General features: G+C 41.6%; 3 protein-coding genes across 21 annotated transcripts in view; 1 reads left to right on the forward strand and 2 right to left on the reverse strand.

The window, feature by feature from the left end:
- LOC127005223 (voltage-dependent calcium channel subunit alpha-2/delta-3-like) overlaps nucleotides 1–6,619 on the forward strand; it is a 223,061-nt gene extending 216,442 nt beyond the window's left edge. For all 19 annotated transcript variants that reach the window (XM_050874057.1, XM_050873955.1, XM_050874027.1 and 16 more), the window contains one exon: nucleotides 329–6,619. In XM_050874057.1, the coding sequence (XP_050730014.1) occupies nucleotides 329–436 (108 nt within the window). In that variant the 3' untranslated portion in view covers nucleotides 437–6,619. The remainder of the gene's footprint in view (nucleotides 1–328) is intronic.
- On the reverse strand, nucleotides 5,373–13,656 carry LOC127005321 (uncharacterized). Its single transcript, XM_050874099.1, has 8 exons — nucleotides 13,354–13,656; nucleotides 12,778–12,939; nucleotides 12,401–12,520; nucleotides 8,086–8,200; nucleotides 7,504–7,614; nucleotides 7,325–7,388; nucleotides 6,961–7,047; nucleotides 5,373–6,590 (listed from the first exon to the last, which is right to left on the reverse strand). Exons 1-8 carry the CDS (start codon nucleotides 13,511–13,513, stop codon nucleotides 6,570–6,572), a joined length of 840 nt encoding a protein of 279 aa, XP_050730056.1. The 5' UTR covers nucleotides 13,514–13,656; the 3' UTR covers nucleotides 5,373–6,569.
- Nucleotides 13,657–13,737: 81 nt separating this feature from the next.
- LOC127005306 (uncharacterized) lies at nucleotides 13,738–19,624 on the reverse strand. The gene is made up of 8 exons (XM_050874097.1): nucleotides 19,391–19,624; nucleotides 17,416–17,547; nucleotides 17,140–17,271; nucleotides 16,641–16,752; nucleotides 16,240–16,347; nucleotides 15,779–15,839; nucleotides 14,984–15,070; nucleotides 13,738–14,826 (listed from the first exon to the last, which is right to left on the reverse strand). The coding sequence occupies exons 1-8, from the start codon at nucleotides 19,602–19,604 to the stop codon at nucleotides 14,410–14,412; spliced, it is 1,263 nt and encodes a 420-aa protein (XP_050730054.1). The 5' UTR covers nucleotides 19,605–19,624; the 3' UTR covers nucleotides 13,738–14,409.
- Between the last annotated feature and the right edge of the window lie 447 nt (nucleotides 19,625–20,071).

Below are 20,071 nucleotides of genomic sequence, written 5' to 3' on the forward strand. Positions count from 1 at the left end.
TAGGTATTTATCATCTGAGGGAGAGACTAAGGGTGGACAGAGTTGATGCTTATGACTGATGTTGAAAAGAAGACAGCTCTAGATGTATGAACATATTTTGTGTTTAAATTTACTTTCATAAAGTAATGACCAGTAAATTTGCATTAATGTTTAATTATGATGAAAGTTGTCATAGATATAACAAGAATTATCAGTGAAGTACAAAGAAATATGCTACATTATGTGATGTGTAACATCTTTGCTTATTACATTTTGTGGTGGAGTGGTTGATCAGGTGCAGTGGAAAAAATGTATAGCCAATTAGAATGAAACCTTCTTGTCTTTCCAGGAACATGAAATCAAGCTTTGCGGAGGAGCTGGAAGCCTTGGCTTTTCTTCAGTGACCATTCTTGCCCTGCTGTTAGCACACATATGCAACTCCATGATGCAGTCATGATACATGCGTCCGCTACATTAGTGACTTGAGACGTGGCTGAAACAACTCACACAACAAGAGATTAATGATGTCTCTTTTCTCATTACTGTTTAGCTAATGTCTTTAAAGGAGAAAAGGGCCAACATGCTTTCAAAGAAAATGATCTTTTCCAGTTATCGACATGCATCTAGCAGTATCTACATATTGCAATAGTTAAAGTTTATGATTGTTCAAACAAATCACTAAGGGAAGCATTAGTCAATTTTGTACATACATAAAATTACATTTTTGCTATAATTTTGAAATTATACTCACACTAATTCCTGCTTCCACACTATTGACAAAAGATAAGTGAAGGGAAGGGAAGAGGCTTTGGGACAGTGGAGAGGATCTCAGTTTGATGGTTTGTTCTCTGTTAACTGAAAAAGAAAAAAAAGATTACACTTTGTCTAGTAAATTTCCATGTACAGGTAGTGATTTTACTCACTGGAATCTGCAAGGACATTACCCCCTCTTCATATATGGAAAGTTACATTTGTGTGTGTTATGAGAGTGCTCAGGCCTTTTGTTCACTGATCAGTGCTATAGAGTAGTGGAAAAAAATGAAAGCAGAACACCTGAAATGAATGTGCCATTATCCAGTTGAAACTTTCCTTAGAGGTGGGCAGATTGTACCTCATGCTATGGAAGCCTGCATTTTCTCATACATGAAATGTTCTAGTGAGAAAGAAAATGCCCTTTTGTAAATGTACTGAAAATGTTGTCACCATTATCATCCAGACTCAGCCCCTCATCAGTACTACTAGTGTATTGTATGTAATTATTAGTGTGTATGTGAACCTATGTCAAAATTTGTTGCTAACTTTACTCTCAGAATCTTCATCACCAGGAATGGGACACTTCTGGGACAGGAGGCATGATACTAACATCTAAATGTCAACTTATTGTTTCATCATTGTCTTTTGTAAATCTTGTCACTTCTGCTGGTCTCCAATTCTGTTTCTTACAAGTTATATTTGGCATAGAATTATTCATTTATTCTTCCATTTTTTATGAGATAGTATGAGGATGTTAGCAATTGAAAAGACATGAGGATGTGTATTCCATGAGTTACAAACATTTAGTTACAGTACAGTACAGGGGGCGTTGGCTCCTGCTTTTATCATACATTTTGGTTGCTAGTAGACATTAGATATTTGTACCACCAGTGAACATTATTCATGAGTGGTCAAGTAAGAGTCATATCAAACGGTGACATACATTTAAAGTTGTCACTGTCCATAAGTTGTCCCTTTTGTGGGGCTTGCCTTTCAGTTGTTGTTTACTGTTATTAGTTGTGTAAATGATTGATTTACTTATATATACTTATAATGCATAAATATAAATATATATATTGACAGTTTATATATGGCAGTATTAGGGGGTATGGGACCTCAACTGTGATGAGACGTTGGCGAGATGATGACACAAGATGAGAGGCCACTCACTATCTAGAAGGAGCAGTATCCTAAGAAGACTGCTACGATGAAAGAAAATATTCCTCATAGGTCCACTGTCATGACGGCTGCTGTGTTCTACATAGGTAGCCTTTTGAGGCAAAAGTTACTGAGGAAATTAAGTAGCCTCATTCCTCATCTCCTTTGTAGACATGAAAGAATTTCCTCAAGGCAGTCATTGTAATTATGATGTTATCATACAGTGTGACTCCACAATCCCTCTTCCCCTTTCCTATACCTACAGACAGCAGTTTTTTATATCTTTTTGAAATGAGTATATGACAGTGTTTCCTGAAGCTATCAGTAAAGAAAATTAGCTACTCATATACCAGTAAATGAAGGAAAAGTTTGTAAATATCTTTCTTCTAATGAGTGAGATATATCCTAAGGAGAATGAAAGGTTAGGGGAAACTAAGACTTGTAACATGAAGATCAACATTTTCTGGATATATGGGGAGCTACAATGGTCTTCCGATGTAGTTATTAGAATGCAGAAAGTGTACAAAGTGGCTGGAAGAGGACAGATACTGTTCTAGGTAGTGAATTGCCTCTGTCTTTCAGTTCCCCAGCAATTATGGGTGTGAGAATATTTTGCTTAGTGTTAGTTTGGCATGATCCCTCTGCCACACTGGGGGATTAAATTAGAGTTGAATGAGTCTTGAATTTGTACATAACTAAGATCTTCAAAGTGAGAAAATCCATGTTGTAGTTGTTTAAGTGAGTCAACATTTCACACTAGAAATTATTTAAGACTACTGACAAAAGCTGTTATGATGGCATAATTCCAAAATGACATTAATCTTAGCAACTCTACATGTAATTTATGTATGGTATTGTTTCATCAGATACTAGAACTTTTAAATGTTGTCGGGTTTCTTGCTGAACGACTGTGTTCACTACCTGAAAAATCAGAGTCGTGATGTAAGTAAAGGGTAGTGGACTTAGATCTTTCCTTGCAGGGGTAGACAAGCTCTTGCATCGGGATGAAGGTACAGGTCTCTTATTTACTTGAAATTCACACCCAGGTGTTTTTACTGTTGTGAACTTTGAACTCGCTTTGATGTGTCCACTTCTTGTGTTATGAAACTGTAAAAATTAACCTGTATATCCATGAAAAGAATATTTTCATCATAGTTGCAGTCAGACAGTTTATCACTTGCTGAACTAATAAGGGAATGCAAAAAGGAAAGTTAATGCCATTATTCTTCCATAGTCTTATGAAAAGCTTTTTTATCCTATCTGTTGTGAAATGCACATGTGTAGTTGTGTTAAAAGATAATATATTATTTACTTCAAAATTTTATCAGGCCTGATATCTAGTGTGAAATTGAGGCAAATAATCAAAATGTTGCTGATGCTGCATATTCCAAACTGATTTGTTAAACACTCTCTAAGAAGCTTTTTAAACCTTCAAAATGTGAAATATCAGCAGTGAGCTTTTACCTGGTGGCAGCAAATGGTTGAAAGTTTCAGAGACAGGGCATCATGTGTCTGCCATAAAGGCACATCCTCTGTTTCTGGAAGTAACACGTGTGCTCCAATTGTTCTGCAGTTCCTTCCACCTGAAACTGTAGTCAGTAACTTTCTGTCGCCAGGTAATGCCAAGCCATGTGCAGACAAGGAAGTGCTGTTCTGTTATTTGCCCAATTTCCAAAATATTTTTTGACAACTTTCTCTTTCCATGAAAATTTGGTGTCACTGTGGCAAAGTCTTTTTGCCAGGCACACCTCTACCTCCCCACAGACCAGAGGGAGGGAGAGACATCCCCTCTTGTGGCTTGTGTGCAATTGGACTTTTATCATTATTATATATTTTCTTGTTCTCGTGTACCTATAACTGTGGGCTAATTTTATTCCAATTAATGTTGACTTTCTCTATGAACTGCATAATATTGAATTGTTCCCCTTTTTTAGATAAATGATAACAAAACAGGGGAGAAATTTTTGCTAATGAAGCTTTAGATAGACGGCCAAGGTCTCCACTGTGGTGAGGAGCCGGCCCTCGGTGGGGACACTCCCGTCCTGAGGCTGGTGATCAGAATATATCATGAGTTAGTTAGTGATCATGGAATACTTAGAATAAAATACCTTCCATGCAGTTATTTCATATTATCATATTTCAGAATTTATTTATATAGGGAAAAATACCTTGCATTAAGAGAGAATCCCTGCATTGTACTTTATTTCATAACAAATGATAATAGGTAATCTACCATTTAAGGGCCAAGCTAAGTAGGGCGACAGGTCTCTCTGGATGTGGACCAACCAGCACCATCCCTCTACATGATGCCACTCTTGTCCCATACCAATCAGCCATGCAGAGCTCTATACCCTTTAAATTAGGGTAAAATTTTTTCAATAATTCCTAACCAGTTCCAGAATCTTTCCAAGATGGTATAGATACAAGTACCACACTTCACACTGACCAAGCATCACCACCTTTCCTTGACGTTAACAACGTTCCTCCAGAGTTTCTAAAGGTTGTCATGCATTATGGCTATAGTTATCTTTCAATGCCATGTGTAAGCTGCTGCAGAAAAGTATCATTATCAAGCTACAATGGATCGCACTGCCTATTTTGCATCATTATCTGACCTAATATGGTAAGCAATGCTGATATAAGATACAAGGACAAAAGGACTGTGATATTAATGGTAAAAACGTCATAAATACTTGAAGGAGAACGTTGAAAATCACTTCAGTGCACTGCAGGGTCGACAATGACTGGTGGTGGTACTCTTTACATGTACTCCTTCGCCCGCTCCACACGGCACATCATGCCATCAAGCGCTATCTTGCAGCAATGCAGGTTTTGTTTAAAATCTAATGCACTCATCACAACAATGAGGAGAGATCTGTCGCCCTGGGGTCATTAGTGAGGGGAAGCTGATGACCTGTTTTATCGGGTCAGTTTAGGTCAGGTGCAAAGAAAACTGCTACTTCAGACTCCATCAGTGATTGACTTTTGCAGGTTATATCAGGGCAAAGTAAAATTTTATCGCTATTGTCTCAATTTTTTGTTATTTTCATTTCAAAACTAATTGGCAAGCAATGTCGTGCCAATCAACATAGTGTAATTTCATTCACGTCTATTCTTATTATTTTCTATGTCCAAAGAATACGGTCACCTTTGGCAAAGCCAGGCCAGCACATCAGGGTAATGGAGTCATTGCACCTGACCTGTGACCCGTATCAGGAGGACAGTGACCTGAACGTCATGCTGTTGTCTGACCGGTGCTGCCTGAGGTACGCTTCTCGGGAAATTCCAATATGCATATGTATACATAAATATATACTATATGCATATGTATTTATATAAAGACTGGTTTCGAGACATATAATTGCCTTTTTAGAAGATTAGTGGATGCCTTTAATCTCATTTATTTATGCCTGTGAAAACTATGAAAAGGTAGAGGTATTTTCAGTGTGTCACAAATGGGTCAGAATTAAGAACAATAAAAATCAGCTAATTTCCATTTATATTGATAAGAAAAATTGCACAGTTTAATTCTTATAAAAAAATGTAAGGGTGATTCTTTATAAGTATATAATCTAGTGATGTGATAGTAACATAAAGAGGGCTAGAAAGATTGAAGAGTGATTTTGGAATGGGGCTTAGAGAACATCTCATGATCATTTGTTATCACATCAGTAGGAGAGGTAATCAATGCCCTCAAAAACTTTCCTTGACATTATCTGACCTGAAATCCAAAAAAGTAGGTGACACTTTTGAACATATACATAGGTCTCTTTACAGGTGCAGTGTCAATCACTCAAAAATATAAAAGAATGTTCAATGTGGAGGTATTGGTGGCAGCTGGCACTTTGCTGGCACACTACCAGGCCCCACAAGGACAGTTTGTCCTTGGTTGTAATCCCAGGCGGTGCTCGATGCCAATCTTCGTCTCAAACTTTCTTAGCCGGAATGGATGACCAAAACATTATGGCTGTTATGAAAGGATATTGCAAATCTCTGTAAGTTCTAAATGGCCAATCTGTCTTAGCAAAACAGAGCCAATTAGTACATAAAAAAAAGCTGTTCAGCCCATGTTGCAGTAATTGTTTGTATAACTCAAGCCTAGTGTTGTGACATCCAGCCCGGCTGGGACTTGTCCCGGCTTCTCTTGTTTATCGATGTTGCCTCAGTATCTGAGTGTTCTGTTTCTCACTTTGTTTTATACAAATTCACCAGTAATCCACAAAACTGATGTCTCCTGTTGCAAGAAGACTGTGCAGCTAGGAATCCTTAGTCTGTCATGTTGGTCTCATGTGCTAAATAATGTAATCTAAAACCCTCGTCTTCCAAGCACATGCAACTTTCATTCTTCACTCCTTAACATTCACTGCATTCAGCAAAATTGGAACATAAGTAGTTATCAATTATACTAGAATTTTCAAATCAATGCAATCTATACATCAAACTATTCACTGCATTATGCAGCAATCACTCTCACAGGCCAGCTTTATGAGACCACTGAAACTGCCACTGCTAGAGATTTATGGTGACTAAAGACTAATGACCACAGACTCTGGCAGGTGGCAGCTCTACCCAGGTCACTCAGATACTGACCCCGGCATGGCTTCGTAGCTAAACTTTCAGGTGACGTGTTCTTCTAACCTCCCTGTGTAACGGTTTCTTCCATGCGACGCCTTCGCTCCTCACGAGAGTTCATTTGTATCCTGAGGACACAATAAAATGTTAATTGTCAGTGTGTGTAAATTAGCCTTCAGAGTGCAACATGGACCATCTACCTAACTGACATTTTGCATTTCTTTTTATTTGTAAAGAGGGTTATCATGCATAGTTATGAACTTTTGTTATTAATTTATCAAGTTACGAAGTCCAAATTCTCCAGGTGATGATAATGATGATAAGGGTACATTATACAGATTGGAGCCCCCAAAATACATTTTCTGTTCCACAGTATATGATACCAATGCAGTTACTTGTTCATCTAGAAACCTTTACATTTGAGAGTTTTTTGAAGGAATTGTGGAAAAGTTAGGTCAAGAAACAGTAGTTGAGGGCTTACAGACTAAAAAGACATACCACAGGTGATATCTGAAGGGCATCCTGGTATGAAGGTAAGGATTCAACCACATCATCATAGGCTGGGGGCATGTCAGTGTTGGGAGGCTAAAAGGCAGAGGGAAACTTTAATAAAAATGAAAGAATAAGTCATTTTAATAGTTCCCTTAAAAACATCAATAACGGGGTAAATTTTAAGAATATAGTGAGCCTCCATGGTGTAGTGGTTAGCATGTCTAGCTACAAAATCTCAAAATTATGTGACATGAATGATAAAGCAAGATAATAATTACTTGGCATGCTAAATTTTGGTGTTACTGATATACACAGAGGTCGTTCTTTCTTTGCAGTTATAAAGTGGCCACTAAAAACTTGATCCACTTACTTCTTGAGGATTCGGCTGCTCCCTTGAACACGTACACAGCTGTCTAAGACTTCCAAATCGCTTCCTGGGAGAAAAAGACAAGTAGGTATTTATGAAGAGAGAGAGAGAAAGATTTACATAGATATCCAGACCATACAAACCCTATCTATGTATTGACACCCTCCTATGATGGAAATGACCTGAATGGTGAGGCATTGTAGATGGTGGCCAGCACCACGCAGGCAGCAAGAGCAACACAGACAATCAACACAATCTGAAGAGCAGTCTCGTAGCCAACGTAGGGAATCTTGCTGTAGGATGAGAGAAAAGAGATAAAGAAGCAGGTTTCCTTAAAAGTTCTGCTTACAATGTTACAAAAAGGGTACGGTTAATATAAATTCCTCACATCCTAAAGGTTAAACGCACTGTATTCCTATTCCAGCCTTATACCTTTGGGCTTCAAGAACTTTGTTTCATTAGGAGTCTTTGATGTGGAAAGTTCTGGACATAAACAATGTAATATATATCTGATAATAATTTTTGTTACTCACAAGCTATAACTCACTCACTCAAGATCACTCACTCACTCCCTCACTCACAAAATACTCGCTCACTCACTCATTTACAAGATAATTCACACACTCACACGATATACATTATTCACTCAATCACAACTAAGATGATTCACTCACTCACTCAAGATAACTCATTCTCTCACTCACAAAATAACTCCCTCACTCACTCTCTCACAAGCTTACTCGATCACTCTGGATGTCACTCACCAGTAGCTGACTTCGTAAAACTCGCCATTCTTCTTACACTCGCAGAACGACCCCCGACACTCTGACTGCTCATGGGTGCAGTTGACGTTGCTGGCACATTGTGAACCAACAAAACCTGTCCCAGCAAGGATAACGCTCTCATAAATGGGCCTTAATATACTAGCATTAGGCAGCAAAGGTTAAAAAATGTTACATTATAATTATATTTGAAACTATAATGGGCTTAACTAGGCCATATGGAGGCGACACTAAGCAGATTTCATGTGCATATCTTGCCGCTTTGTTTAATATCGTCACCCACATAAAATAATTGCCTAAGTCATTTTTCAGTGATTTCCAGGTTTTTGTCTAGGGCCTACATCAATTTTTCAACATGTAACGCCCATTTTTGTATAGTTGCCTTCCTCATTCAAGGTTTGAGTGTTCTAGAATTGACCTTTTCACTGCTGCCTAAACCTTAAGCCACATGAGATGATGATTGTTCTTTTCTGACTTCCTGTAAAGTAGAAAATAATGACTTTGGCGCTTAGTTTATGAAGGTGACGATATATAGGTATTTGAGGTTACGTGGCTTGAGAATGGAGACGAAAATTTTGCGCCCACGTGGTGATGCTGCAAAGTATTTGCTCGGTAATCTCAGATGCTTCAGCCTCTCGCATCACCTATTTCCAAAGGTCGAAAAGGAGATCAGTCGCGTTCTAGTGCGTGTTTTTGCAAGTTCATGACCATAGCTGGGCGTTATCGCGATAAGTTATCGCGATACTTTATCGCTGATAAGAAAATCGGGTTATCGACCATCCGCTACTTATTTATACATATATCGGTATCTTCGTTACTTTTGTAACCAAACTAGCGATAATCGCTACTTTTTCCGACTCAGAAAAAAAAAAAAAAAAACGTTGTCACCTCCCTACTGCGAAAGCATGGCCGGGGCGCCCGGTGTTGTATGAAAAAACTTCGGGGTATGAAATATCTTCGGTGAAGAGATTTCATACTTAGATCATCAACATTAAAACACTTTGTTATTTTTTTTACGTTAGATTAAAAAAACAGTATATCAGAGAGAAAAATCATTTAACTTTGCCCCCAAAATAATTATTCACTGCCTGTTATTTGTGATCCCGTTGTAAAGAGCGCAAACAGAGACTGCGGCTTGTGTTATATCGTGGCAGCGGCGTGACGCGTGGTCTCTCAGCTGCGTCTCGAGTGACGGAGTGAGTGCCTGTGTTCCGGTTCCCAGTGCTTCAGTGCTTCTTTACAGAAGTGACTGAAGTGACACAACACGGTTCAGGGTTTCCAGTATTACCGTCCATAGGTACGTGTCAACGTGTGGTTTTCAGGTTTTGTAAGTTTTCTAAAATACAAATAATGAAAATTTGAATTCATCTATGTTTTTTTTTATTTGAAATATCAATATAATATAGTTTTCGCCGAACGGACTTATCGCTAACTAGTATCGGAATTGTGGATATATATCGGGTATCGGTTATCGGTTATCGCCTATATATGTGTCTCCAGTTAACGAATATCGGTTATCACCGATCAGGTTTTCCATTATCAGTTATCGGGTATTGGGAATAAGGTTTTCTGTTATCGTGCCCACCTTTGTTCATGACACAAAAGAATGATGAAACTACCAGAAGGGTCATAAAACTGCCTCTGCAAATGCCCAAGACTCCTACGACAGCCTTGTCAAATGTGTGTGTTTAGGCTCCGAGGTGTTTAAGAATATGGCCGAAATTTTACCTGCATCGCCCGGCTCACTTGTTATATGGGCCATTTTGGGATCTACTCTAAAGTAAAGGGAAGAGTATTCAGTGCTCTAGAGAAAATCATTGCATTGTCTTCCTTTCCGTATAATAAATCAGAATAGCTGCTGACAAGAGCTTGACGTCCCAAAGCTGCCGTACATCTTTATCTTCCAGCATTCCATGAACAAATGGATTCTAACTAAATATTTTTACATTTTTCAGGATTTTCCAACACCAAACAACTGTCTGAAAGTCAGTCTATTCGTGGCCGAAAGTAAGGATTGATGGAGTGATATATGTGGCTATTTTGAGACAAGTAATGTGTTTTGTGCGGGGACTGGATGCAACAATCGCTCTAGAAAGTATACTGAATTGAATAGTTTTCCCTGTGATCCAGAAGGAAGGATGGAATGGGGGATTAAGCTCAGGTTGTGTACCTACTCATCGGATAAGACGGACATGGTAAGAAAGTATAACAATTTTAATATTAGGTGCTCCTTCTGTAATCTATATTGTAGCTGATTAATCTACTAGGGCTGTGGGAGTAGATGGACAATGATACGCCTCCTTACTAACCCAAAAGAAAACAAAAAAACTGAGTACGGTACATTACGTTATCTATGTGATGGTGTTAGGTTGCGGTCGACCCTATACTGCATATACATTCTTGGTAGGTAAAGGTGCCCGCAAATTGCAAGCCCATTGTTTGTTTTCATGAAGGCTTCCTCTAGTACTCGATAAAGGGATCCTCACTGTAGCCTCCTATGCCAGTAATAGCTATCTACCGTACAACATGCATCCTTCTAATTCCTGATATAAAAAGGTATTGGTTCATTTTACGTTTTTTCTCCTCAGTGCAAGTAATGACAAAGGTATTTATATTCTAAGGTTATAGAGGACGCTAAATGTCTTTTTTTTTTCGGTATTTCGTTGGGGAGGAAGGAAGGGAGGAAGGCGGTGCATGCCGCGCAACCACCCAGACGGCGGGTAGAGAAATGCCCAATCCTTCAAGTGGAGGCCCAATAACGGGGCTGGGGTGACGGAAAGAGCCCAACCTTACCACTCCCAATGGCACCGAACCTATACGCTCCAGCATCTCGCCGGCACGTAAGGCGGACACTTTAACCACTGGGCCACGGGAGCCCCCGCACTAAATGTCTGCTCTTTGAAAATCTTGCCAGGTCTGCCGCCTGGGGGCGTGGGGCAGCTCATTTAGCTCACCGCCACAATGCACCAAGAATGGACCCACGTACGTTTATGTGAGCATTATCGACTTTTTCTTCACAATTTTACTGAATGAAGGTCTTCAGATTGAGCATTCTAAGTTGATTCATGGGAGGTGAATCTGAAATATTTATAACTGCTAGAGGGCTGGTTTAGGCACAGACAAACTGGCTGGCATAAGAGGTTTGAAATGGACAGCACCGTTTCTAGTGGAGGCCCCGTGATACCTTATAGACTCGGACCATCCGCGGAGGGAACATGATGGGCTTCTGTCTAACGACAGCCTCTGGCGAGATGCAAAGCAGCAGATCCATAAAAGTGAGCCGTAACCTGTCCATTAACGTGGGTCTAGCACCGCCGTGAGGCGGTGGCAGTTGCCAACTATGCCAAGCAGTGACATATCTTACAAATCCTCGGTTGAAGATTGGACATGAGCATGATAATGGCACTTCGACAACATAAGCGAACGGGAAATAAGATCAAATGAAATAGCTAGAGCATATCTTAAAACGGTTGCGTAAGGGGCATCTTACTCCTCATAGTCCTAGTTTAGCCATCTGGCAGCCGATTGAGTCGTTACTCGAGTAACTCGAGTAGTTCGAGCCCGAGTCCTTGGTCGATACCATGGATACTTTATACATATGCATATAATCTCTTCGGTCAATACACATCGGCGGGGACGATAAGTCATCTGCTCGAGGCGTCCTGCTGCTGGAGGTGGTCAGTGAGTCAACTGACCCAGCGGGATGAGAAAATGGGCCTCCATGGAGACTCATTCGAGAGGGTCCCCGAGAATGGCGTCGTAGGGTGGGCAAGGTGAAGCACACCCAAGTGTAGGGCCCCATTCACTGATTGATTATTATACCAGTAACTTCAGCTACTGTTGCAAGTGCCAAGAGAAGCTTTGGTAGAATGAAAAATAAATAAATAACGTCTTTCGACTCTGAGCTATCTCAACATGCAGAACGCGGTCACTAGACCTTTTGACGATGTTTTGGTGAACAACTTTGCAAAATGAAAAATAACACTGACCGGCTCCATGCATGGATAGTGTCGGAGCCTCGTTGCCTGTATAACTCACTCCCAACATTTACACAAGTTTCCCTAAAGCCCCCGCACGCCACTCGTTGCAGCCTCTCCAACGTCACGTGTGAGCATCAAGATGTGATAAACCTGGTATTTGTGTTAATGCTCATCTGGTGGGTGGTGTTATTCGAAACAAATAGTCCTATTCCTCTCCTCTGCTTCAATCTGATCCAGCCTCACTTTTCTGAGAAGAGAAATTGGATGCTAACCTGCACCCTCTAAAGTCCAAAAGATGTAGAAAAGTAATTACTCACCACACGGACCACAGTAGAAGAAAACCATATTGCTCCCAAATTTCTTGCTGTAAGAGACGCACTGGTTTTCCTTACATGAACATCGTCCCTTATCTTCCGCCAAGTTCGTTGTAGTGAGATCTGTAGGACAGTAAAAAAAGTCAACTACATCCTTTTTATTGTTATTTATTTTACTGGTGTATAGTTGAAATGGATCCACGTACTAATTACATAAATCTTTACTATTTATTTCAATGATAATGTATTTTTACTCTTCAGAAAGCAATTGATCCATGAAATTAAGGAAATAGTTTTAGGTTTAGTTAGTACGATGATACATTTGAGAAATTTCATTTTTCCATGTTGTTCACGTGATCATACAATATCATGGTACTTACTACGGCAGACAGGGGCAGTGGGCTGAGGGTAGATTTTTCCCATCCCTATAGCCGTAGCGAGATTCGGAAAGACATCATAGCAGTCAGAGTCAGTGAAACATTGCACATCCTCCAATTGACAGGAAGGATTGTCAATAGTACAAAAGGAAGATGCCAACAACCCTGAAAAAAAAAAAAACAGGATCTTCATGCAAGCACCTTTCCCAAAACCAAACATACCTATCTAAAGGACCCATCGACCTGTTGTAGCCACGAGTTAAGTGGACGCGCCCTTGACTTCCTCTACTTAAGGTTGTCTCACAGAAACAACCGTGTGAGCATCAATATCGTAAGGCAGCCTTTGCATTTGACTTTAATACCTAGCTGAATGCACACACCTTGCTGCACCACACATGATTATCAGAACTATAAGCTCGTGGTGGCTAATCCTCATATCTGCTTAGTCCGACCTATGGGATTGCCAGTAAATGCAGGAACGGATCATTGCTACATACTAAAAGATAATGAACACGGATTTTTAAGTGAATACCATTTTATAGGCTGCACGGCAACGGCACAAAGTGATAGAATACTGACCCGCTGTTGAAAGACTGTTACTCTGCATCACGCCCCCCATTGCTCCTTGTCCCTCATGTTGAGTGTTGTGCGCCTGGCCATGGACTCCTGTACAGTCTAGGCAGGCATACACCACACACACCAGCACGGCCGCAGACAGCATCCAACCACACGTCCCCATTATAAACCTGTTCTGATGAGACTGTTGTGGCTGGCTCTGTGTCACTCCTTTATCTTATCGCGACACAAGCCCCTGAAACACCCCATATTCGATTGGCATGTGTGTGTATACGTAACCTACCTCGAACTGCCACATGTAGCGATATTATATGCGTGATAAAGTGCAACTGTTGCAATGGTCTTGGTCGGTGTGATGACGATTTGACTGCTTAGTGATAAACGGAGTATTTTCCTTATTTATTGTCTTTATTAAAGGTTATAGCTCTTAATGGATAAGAAAAAATGTTCTACCACAAGTTAGCAGAACATAATGCATGGGCGAGACATACAATATATATCCTCCTTCCCGTGCAGTATTAAAATCTTAAACATACGAACTGCAGGTCTCACATGTAATCTATAAGAGCATGTTGGTGACTGCAGTAAGCAAGGACATTATGGAAATCTGGGCACGTCCTCTGGTAAGGGAGAATGGTTTACACATATATGTTTAATCTAATCAAGAAATGTAATGTTCAACCATGTGATTTCATTTAGCTCATCATGATGCGGCATGACTAGACAGTATTGTTACGGTACATTTCAGGCTGAGCTGTAAATAGATCGCAGGTGCCTCAGAAGTATCGCTAAGCTCATAGGGGTATCTCGGGACCTTTATATGAGGGGCCAAGCTTAGTGTGAGGGGCCTATTCTAACAAATTATACCACTATCTACTTCATCAGAATTCCGTATCAGAGGACGCATGGGGGGCCCAACGCTCCTAGGGGGGTAATAAGGATAGTAATAATGATAATGATAATAACAGAAATAATAGTAGTATGACTTACAAATGAAAACTGGCTAGGAAAACATTGCCCAATTAAGATGTTCCTACTCGTCGGTGGTGGGCGGGCGCATCATAGCGAAGTGGTTGTGTGTTGGGCGTGGAGGGTGTCATGCAGTATTAGCTCGATGGGCTGAGGCCGCGCTGCACGCTGTTCGTCCTTTACCGCCGGCTGAGAAGCACTCCCTTCCCTTGCCGAACTCTGTGGGAAGCTGGCGATGTCCCCAGCCTGAGGTAGGGAGGTACTGGGGTTTACGCCAGGCAAGGGGGGTGATGCCAGGGGGTTGATCTGGGGTGTGGTGGTGGTCGTGTCCTCATAACTCGGTGGGCTGGTCATGTCGTCCTCAAAGGCAGCGTCGTTCTGTCCTTCAGCGTCACGCTGCACGATGACAACAGCCGTGGTGGTCGAGTCTTGGTCTGGCATGGATGTCTGTGTGCTAGGCTCGTCCCCCTCGAAGGCAGGGTTGGTCAGGCCTCTCTCAGCATCACCCTGAAGTATGCAATATGGGCTTAACAGGAATCCTCCTCTCTTTTTATTGATGTCTATCGTTTGATGGATGTATAAGGCAGTGGGAAACGGGAGGGAGGGAGGGGGGGACTTTCGGTATAGTTGGAAGTGTGTGTGTGGGGGGGTTGAAGGCCCTCACCTTTTCGAACATTTGTATGGCGTCTTGGTAGGAGGGCAGCTTCTCGATCACGTCGTCATAGGCAGGCGGCGTGTCATCGGGGGGAGACTGGCACAGGGGAAAAAAGGGCGAAGTCAGTCAGTCGGCTCGTAAGATAATTTGAGGGGAAAAAGGGAAGGAAAGAAGAGCGAGGAAACGATGGAATTAGGGGAGTGGAAGTGAGCGGAGGAGGGGGAGAAAAGAAAGCGGAGGTATGAGGTAGAGAAAGGAAAGAAGAAGAGAGGGGGAAGAGTGTTATAATAGCAATAGCTTTTGGGTCAGAAAGCTAGAAAACTGTACATTGCCTATAACTAGTGATAAAGTGTCCTATTAAGTCACTGATTAACCTTGGAAGCATTTTTTTTACCTTACTGCATCATGGTATCTCATAAGTTGCTAGACGGTCATTACCATTCTTCTCTCATACGTATATATATACATTTTAATATATCAACCTCATCCTTTTCACTCTCACTCTTTGCCTTTACTTTCCTCTCCTTTCTCCTTCCCCACTTCACCTGCTCACCTTCTTCGTACACCCTCAGTTCCAGCTTTTGTATTTACCTCCGGCCTTCAACTTCCCTCTTCATCACTGTAACACAACATCCTCTTCCGTCTTACATGATTACTCCCACCCAGCTCTCGTCTGTCGGTGCCGCTCCCCTTTCACCTTTTACGCCCACCCTCAGTTCCAGCTTTTGCATCTACCTTCTGCCTACACCTCCCTCTTCATCGCTCACACAACACACCACTCTGTCATACGTTACTCCCACCCACCTCTCGTCTGCCGGTGCCACTCCCCCTCTCGCTGTATAAGCTCGTCCGGCGGAGGTTGCGGCTGTAAAAGGTGTGGGACAAGGTTGGCTTAGCATCGGAAATATGAGATGCTTACAGTACTGTTCACAAGCATGGAACACAAATCAAGGTTATCAGACATGTTTTTCCATCTGGGAAGGTCATAAATAGAAGCATTATCTAGTATTTACATAGACAGTGTATTCTTCACTTAAATCGAAATAAATGGAGACGAGATAATCGATCAGCGACTCCAGTGTTACTAAATTTTCAGTATATATATAATTATAATTCGATCTCTTTAATTTTATTTAATTTGCTCTACTTAGTTTTGCTTTTTTTTTTTTACAGTAAAGAAAGCAGCTCAAGGGCAAACATAAATAAATAAAAAAGCCCGCTAATCACTGCTCCTATAAAAAAAAGTATAAAAGTGGAATGCTTACTTCCCCAGCTTATGGTAGCCGTAGGCCAGGGTGGCGCAGCACAGCAGTAGGATGCTTGTCGCGATGAGGACGTTGATGAGTATCTCCTGGCCGTAGAAGGGGATGTAGCTGTGAATAGGAAAGGGGAGTGAAGGGGTTAAGCCGAGAGAGAGAGAGAGAGAGAGAGAGAGAGAGAGAGAGAGAGAGAGAGAGAGAGAGAGAGAGAGAGAGAGAGAATGTTTTCATCAGTAAAAAAAAAAAAAAAGGGGGGGAAATTATTACGGAAAAACCCTTGTTCCATGTGGCAGGGGGCAGGTCCCGTATGAATACCAAGGCTACTTCAAATTTATTCACTTTATTTATTCATTTACATATATTTTATCATTACTATTTTTTTTATTGCATCATCTGCATGAACTCACCAGTAAGTCATGTCGTAATAGGTCCCCTCCTGAATGCACTCACAGTAGCCGTCCCGACACTCCGCCAGCTCGTGATCACACCGAGTAGTCATGCACTCGGAGCCCACATAGCCTGGAACAATCATGCATCTGTTTATCGGCCCTAAAAATGTATCGGGTGTTTGACTGTAGTCCGAGTCAGCTATGAAGTCAGTTTTGACGGGGCCCGCTCGGGGAGTTCCCTAGCCAAACTTATCTAATGTACTATACAGAATATTTGAGATACACAACTTCAAATAGTACGTAGATGACATATGCGAGAGTGAGTGATGTATATGATGTTTTGGTTTTATGTACATTTGTAGTCAATAAATATCTATCTATCTATTGGGGGGTGATGCAGCAGCGCAGTGAAGAGGCTCGGACCCCACCCAAACTGACTTCATATTTGTGTCCGACTATAGTGACAATCGCGGAGGTGAAGATCAAGGTTGAGCAGAAGCCTCTCACGCGGCCTTACCGCATTGTCCGCAGTAGTATAAGAGCATATCGGTCCCTGAATCAAGGGTGCGGGAGACGCAGAGACCCTTCCCACACGTGCACTTGTAGACACTGTAGCTTGGGGTCGTGGCGTTTGATGCGTCGTCCGGTGCTATCAGAAAAACAAGAAAGGCTACAACCTAGCTAAGATAACTAGGTGACAAGAAAAATTCTAAACTGTGCTTCGTTATGTCAGTATTGCAGCAACTAGACTATTATGTAAGCACGCAACCCATAGTTTAAGAAGTATACTTACTGTTGCAATAAGGGCTGTAGGCGAGGTCACTATCATAATCCAGAGCCTCCTCAAGTCCCGGCAGAGTAGCGGTGCAGTTGGCGTCGATGGTACAATTCTTGGACTCGATGTCGAAATAGTAGCCAGACCTTACTGACGGGTGGAAAAGGGGGCTATGGAGGTTATGCCAAACCAAAATAGAATGATCTGTACCCTGACCGAATCATGATAATCATCTTCACCTAGGGCAAAGACCTTTCCCAACGTTCTCCACATTTATCTTTTTGAGGTTAGTGTATACTCCATCCTTGTTAGTGTACTCCATCCAGGACCAAGGAATAATCTTAATTAAATCGAACATGCAAGATGGCGCCACTATTAACACTTGCCTGCGCCACAACGGGCTGGGGTCGACCATCAGGCCCTACTACGCAAGCCTACTGGCGGAGACGTAAAAACAAAATGCTCCTCCCTGTATCATTTTCCGATACGTATTACTAGAAAAAAAAACTAAGATCAGAAGAAAGTCGTGATAGTGAGTAAATTCTGTTGGCTATTTCTGTATGTCTTGATTTGATAGGTCGACAGGTTGCATCACTGTAAAGCTCGCCCTGCCAACGATATTTTTGGTTAGTAAAAAATGTAGTGCTCTCGCGTAGCCCATGATCAAAGTTTTTAGTACTTTTTTTCAGATTTTGAAGGAACTGATTGTGATTCACTCGTAAAGGCGAAGAAAAAAATATACAAATTACCTAAGCCTTGGCAATCATCATATTTCAACCTGCAACGTATTACGACCTTTCCTGTTAACTCGCCTCTTATGGTTTCTACAGACGAGTTCCTCGTCCGTAAGAATGAAGACCGATGATTAGAAGTAAAGTGTGAGTACCTAGTCTCTTCAGCCCACGGTTTAACATATCCGAATTCCATAAGCTACCGTTGCGTTCAGGCCCCTTCTCTAGCCGCTTCAGAAGAATGTTTGTCGGTGCTGTTTACTCTTGACTCTGAAATTCAAACTCTACCCGTCTCGTCCAGGGAGCACCTCCATGGATGTGGCGGACAGTCGTCAGGTGGTCGTCACGTGCTGCTCCCCGATAGGTGGAGCTCAAGTCCCTGTTGTGCCTGTGATCCGCACCTGATTTATCGATGCTAGTATCTCCCCCACTACTTTTGGTGTTTGTTGATCGTTGAACTAACAGACTTATCCATGTTACTATTACGATTTATTTGTGTCTTTATTGTTGCGTTTGCCGCTGTTCAATTACTTCAAGTGTTTTATTTCCGTGTCAAACAAAGAAATGAATGGAGCCAGTATCACGGACAGGAATTTTGTTTTTAATTATCTACAGTGAAGCAAAAGAAGTGCCGCAACATAACTCTGGTGTTCTAATATATCCTCTTTATAGATTTGACACCTCCACTGAAGTGCACCAGTAGTGATTTCGGCTTCAACAGCGCCGTCACAAAACTTGGCGCTGTTTCGGAAATGTTATGTCGTAAGACGAGACACTTTTTTTTTCTAACTTCATATTTATCTGTCGCGCACCACCACGTAATCATGTTTTCTTTTAAAAGTTCGTGTGCTTCCAAGGGTTGCGTATTTCCTACAAGAAGACATCACCAAGCTACAGGAATGGAACAAAAAGTGGCTACTACAATTCAATGAAGAAAAATGTAAAGTCCTGCACTTTGGGAGAGGATATCCAGCATACCAGTAACCAATACCACAAGGGAAACACTCCACTATCCACCACAGAGGCAGAGAAAGACACTGAAATATATGTTATCAGGCTACCAGTGAAGGCGAAATCCAAGCCAATCGCAGTAGACGGGTTAAAGTCGTGATATTCGTGGCTCTGCCATTTACTTAACGTAGGCCATGAAATACCCCGCACGGCCATGGCTCCTTCGAAGAGGCACATTGGAATAAATGGTGAACGTGCGGCAAAGACATTGTGCTTGGGAAAAATCACGATTAAGGGAGTAAGAGACTTACCTGGAGTTTTAATGGACGACTTGGTCCACATGAGCTCATACTTCCATGTAATTGGTGTATTTTCATCCATAATGATGCTGCCATCGCCTTCCCACTCACTCCCGCCGCTGCCTTCGCCATCTTCCTCCGCCACCGTGCTGAGTGGGGAGTAAGATGTGAGCAAGAGAAGTATTCCCACTGAAAAACTAACAGAGATGTGTCTCTGTTCTGCCATAGTTCTCGAATGCCAGCAGGAAAGCAGCTGGTGAGCGACAGGAAAGGAGGCGGAATTCTTATCGCCATATCACATGATAGGAGCTGATAAGGACATTTATCGTGATGAGGGACAAACTGCTTGTCAAAACAGTGTTAATTTAGTGTCACCTTTCCTTATTACCAAACAAACTAGCATTTGTCAGTATACTATTAATTGCATCACTACCTGCGTATGAGAAAACACTAAAAATAACAGGAGCCCCCCCCCTTGCACATTTCGTAACAGCAAGGAATTTTTGAAGAATGCAGGGCAGGGAATTATGGTCGTGGTGGTAGTAGTATCGTTTTGTTAGATCAACGGGTGACGACGATGCCTGGCGTAGTGTAACCTTTTCCTGGGGTGTCTCTGCCGTCTCTACTTCGGGTTATTCTAATTCGTCCTCAGGCTCAACTCGATGTGACCTTGAACGTGAGATGCAACAGCAG

The sequence above is a fragment of the Eriocheir sinensis genome, chromosome 3 (assembly GCF_024679095.1).
Source record: "Eriocheir sinensis breed Jianghai 21 chromosome 3, ASM2467909v1, whole genome shotgun sequence".
Classification (NCBI taxonomy): domain Eukaryota; kingdom Metazoa; phylum Arthropoda; class Malacostraca; order Decapoda; family Varunidae; genus Eriocheir; species Eriocheir sinensis.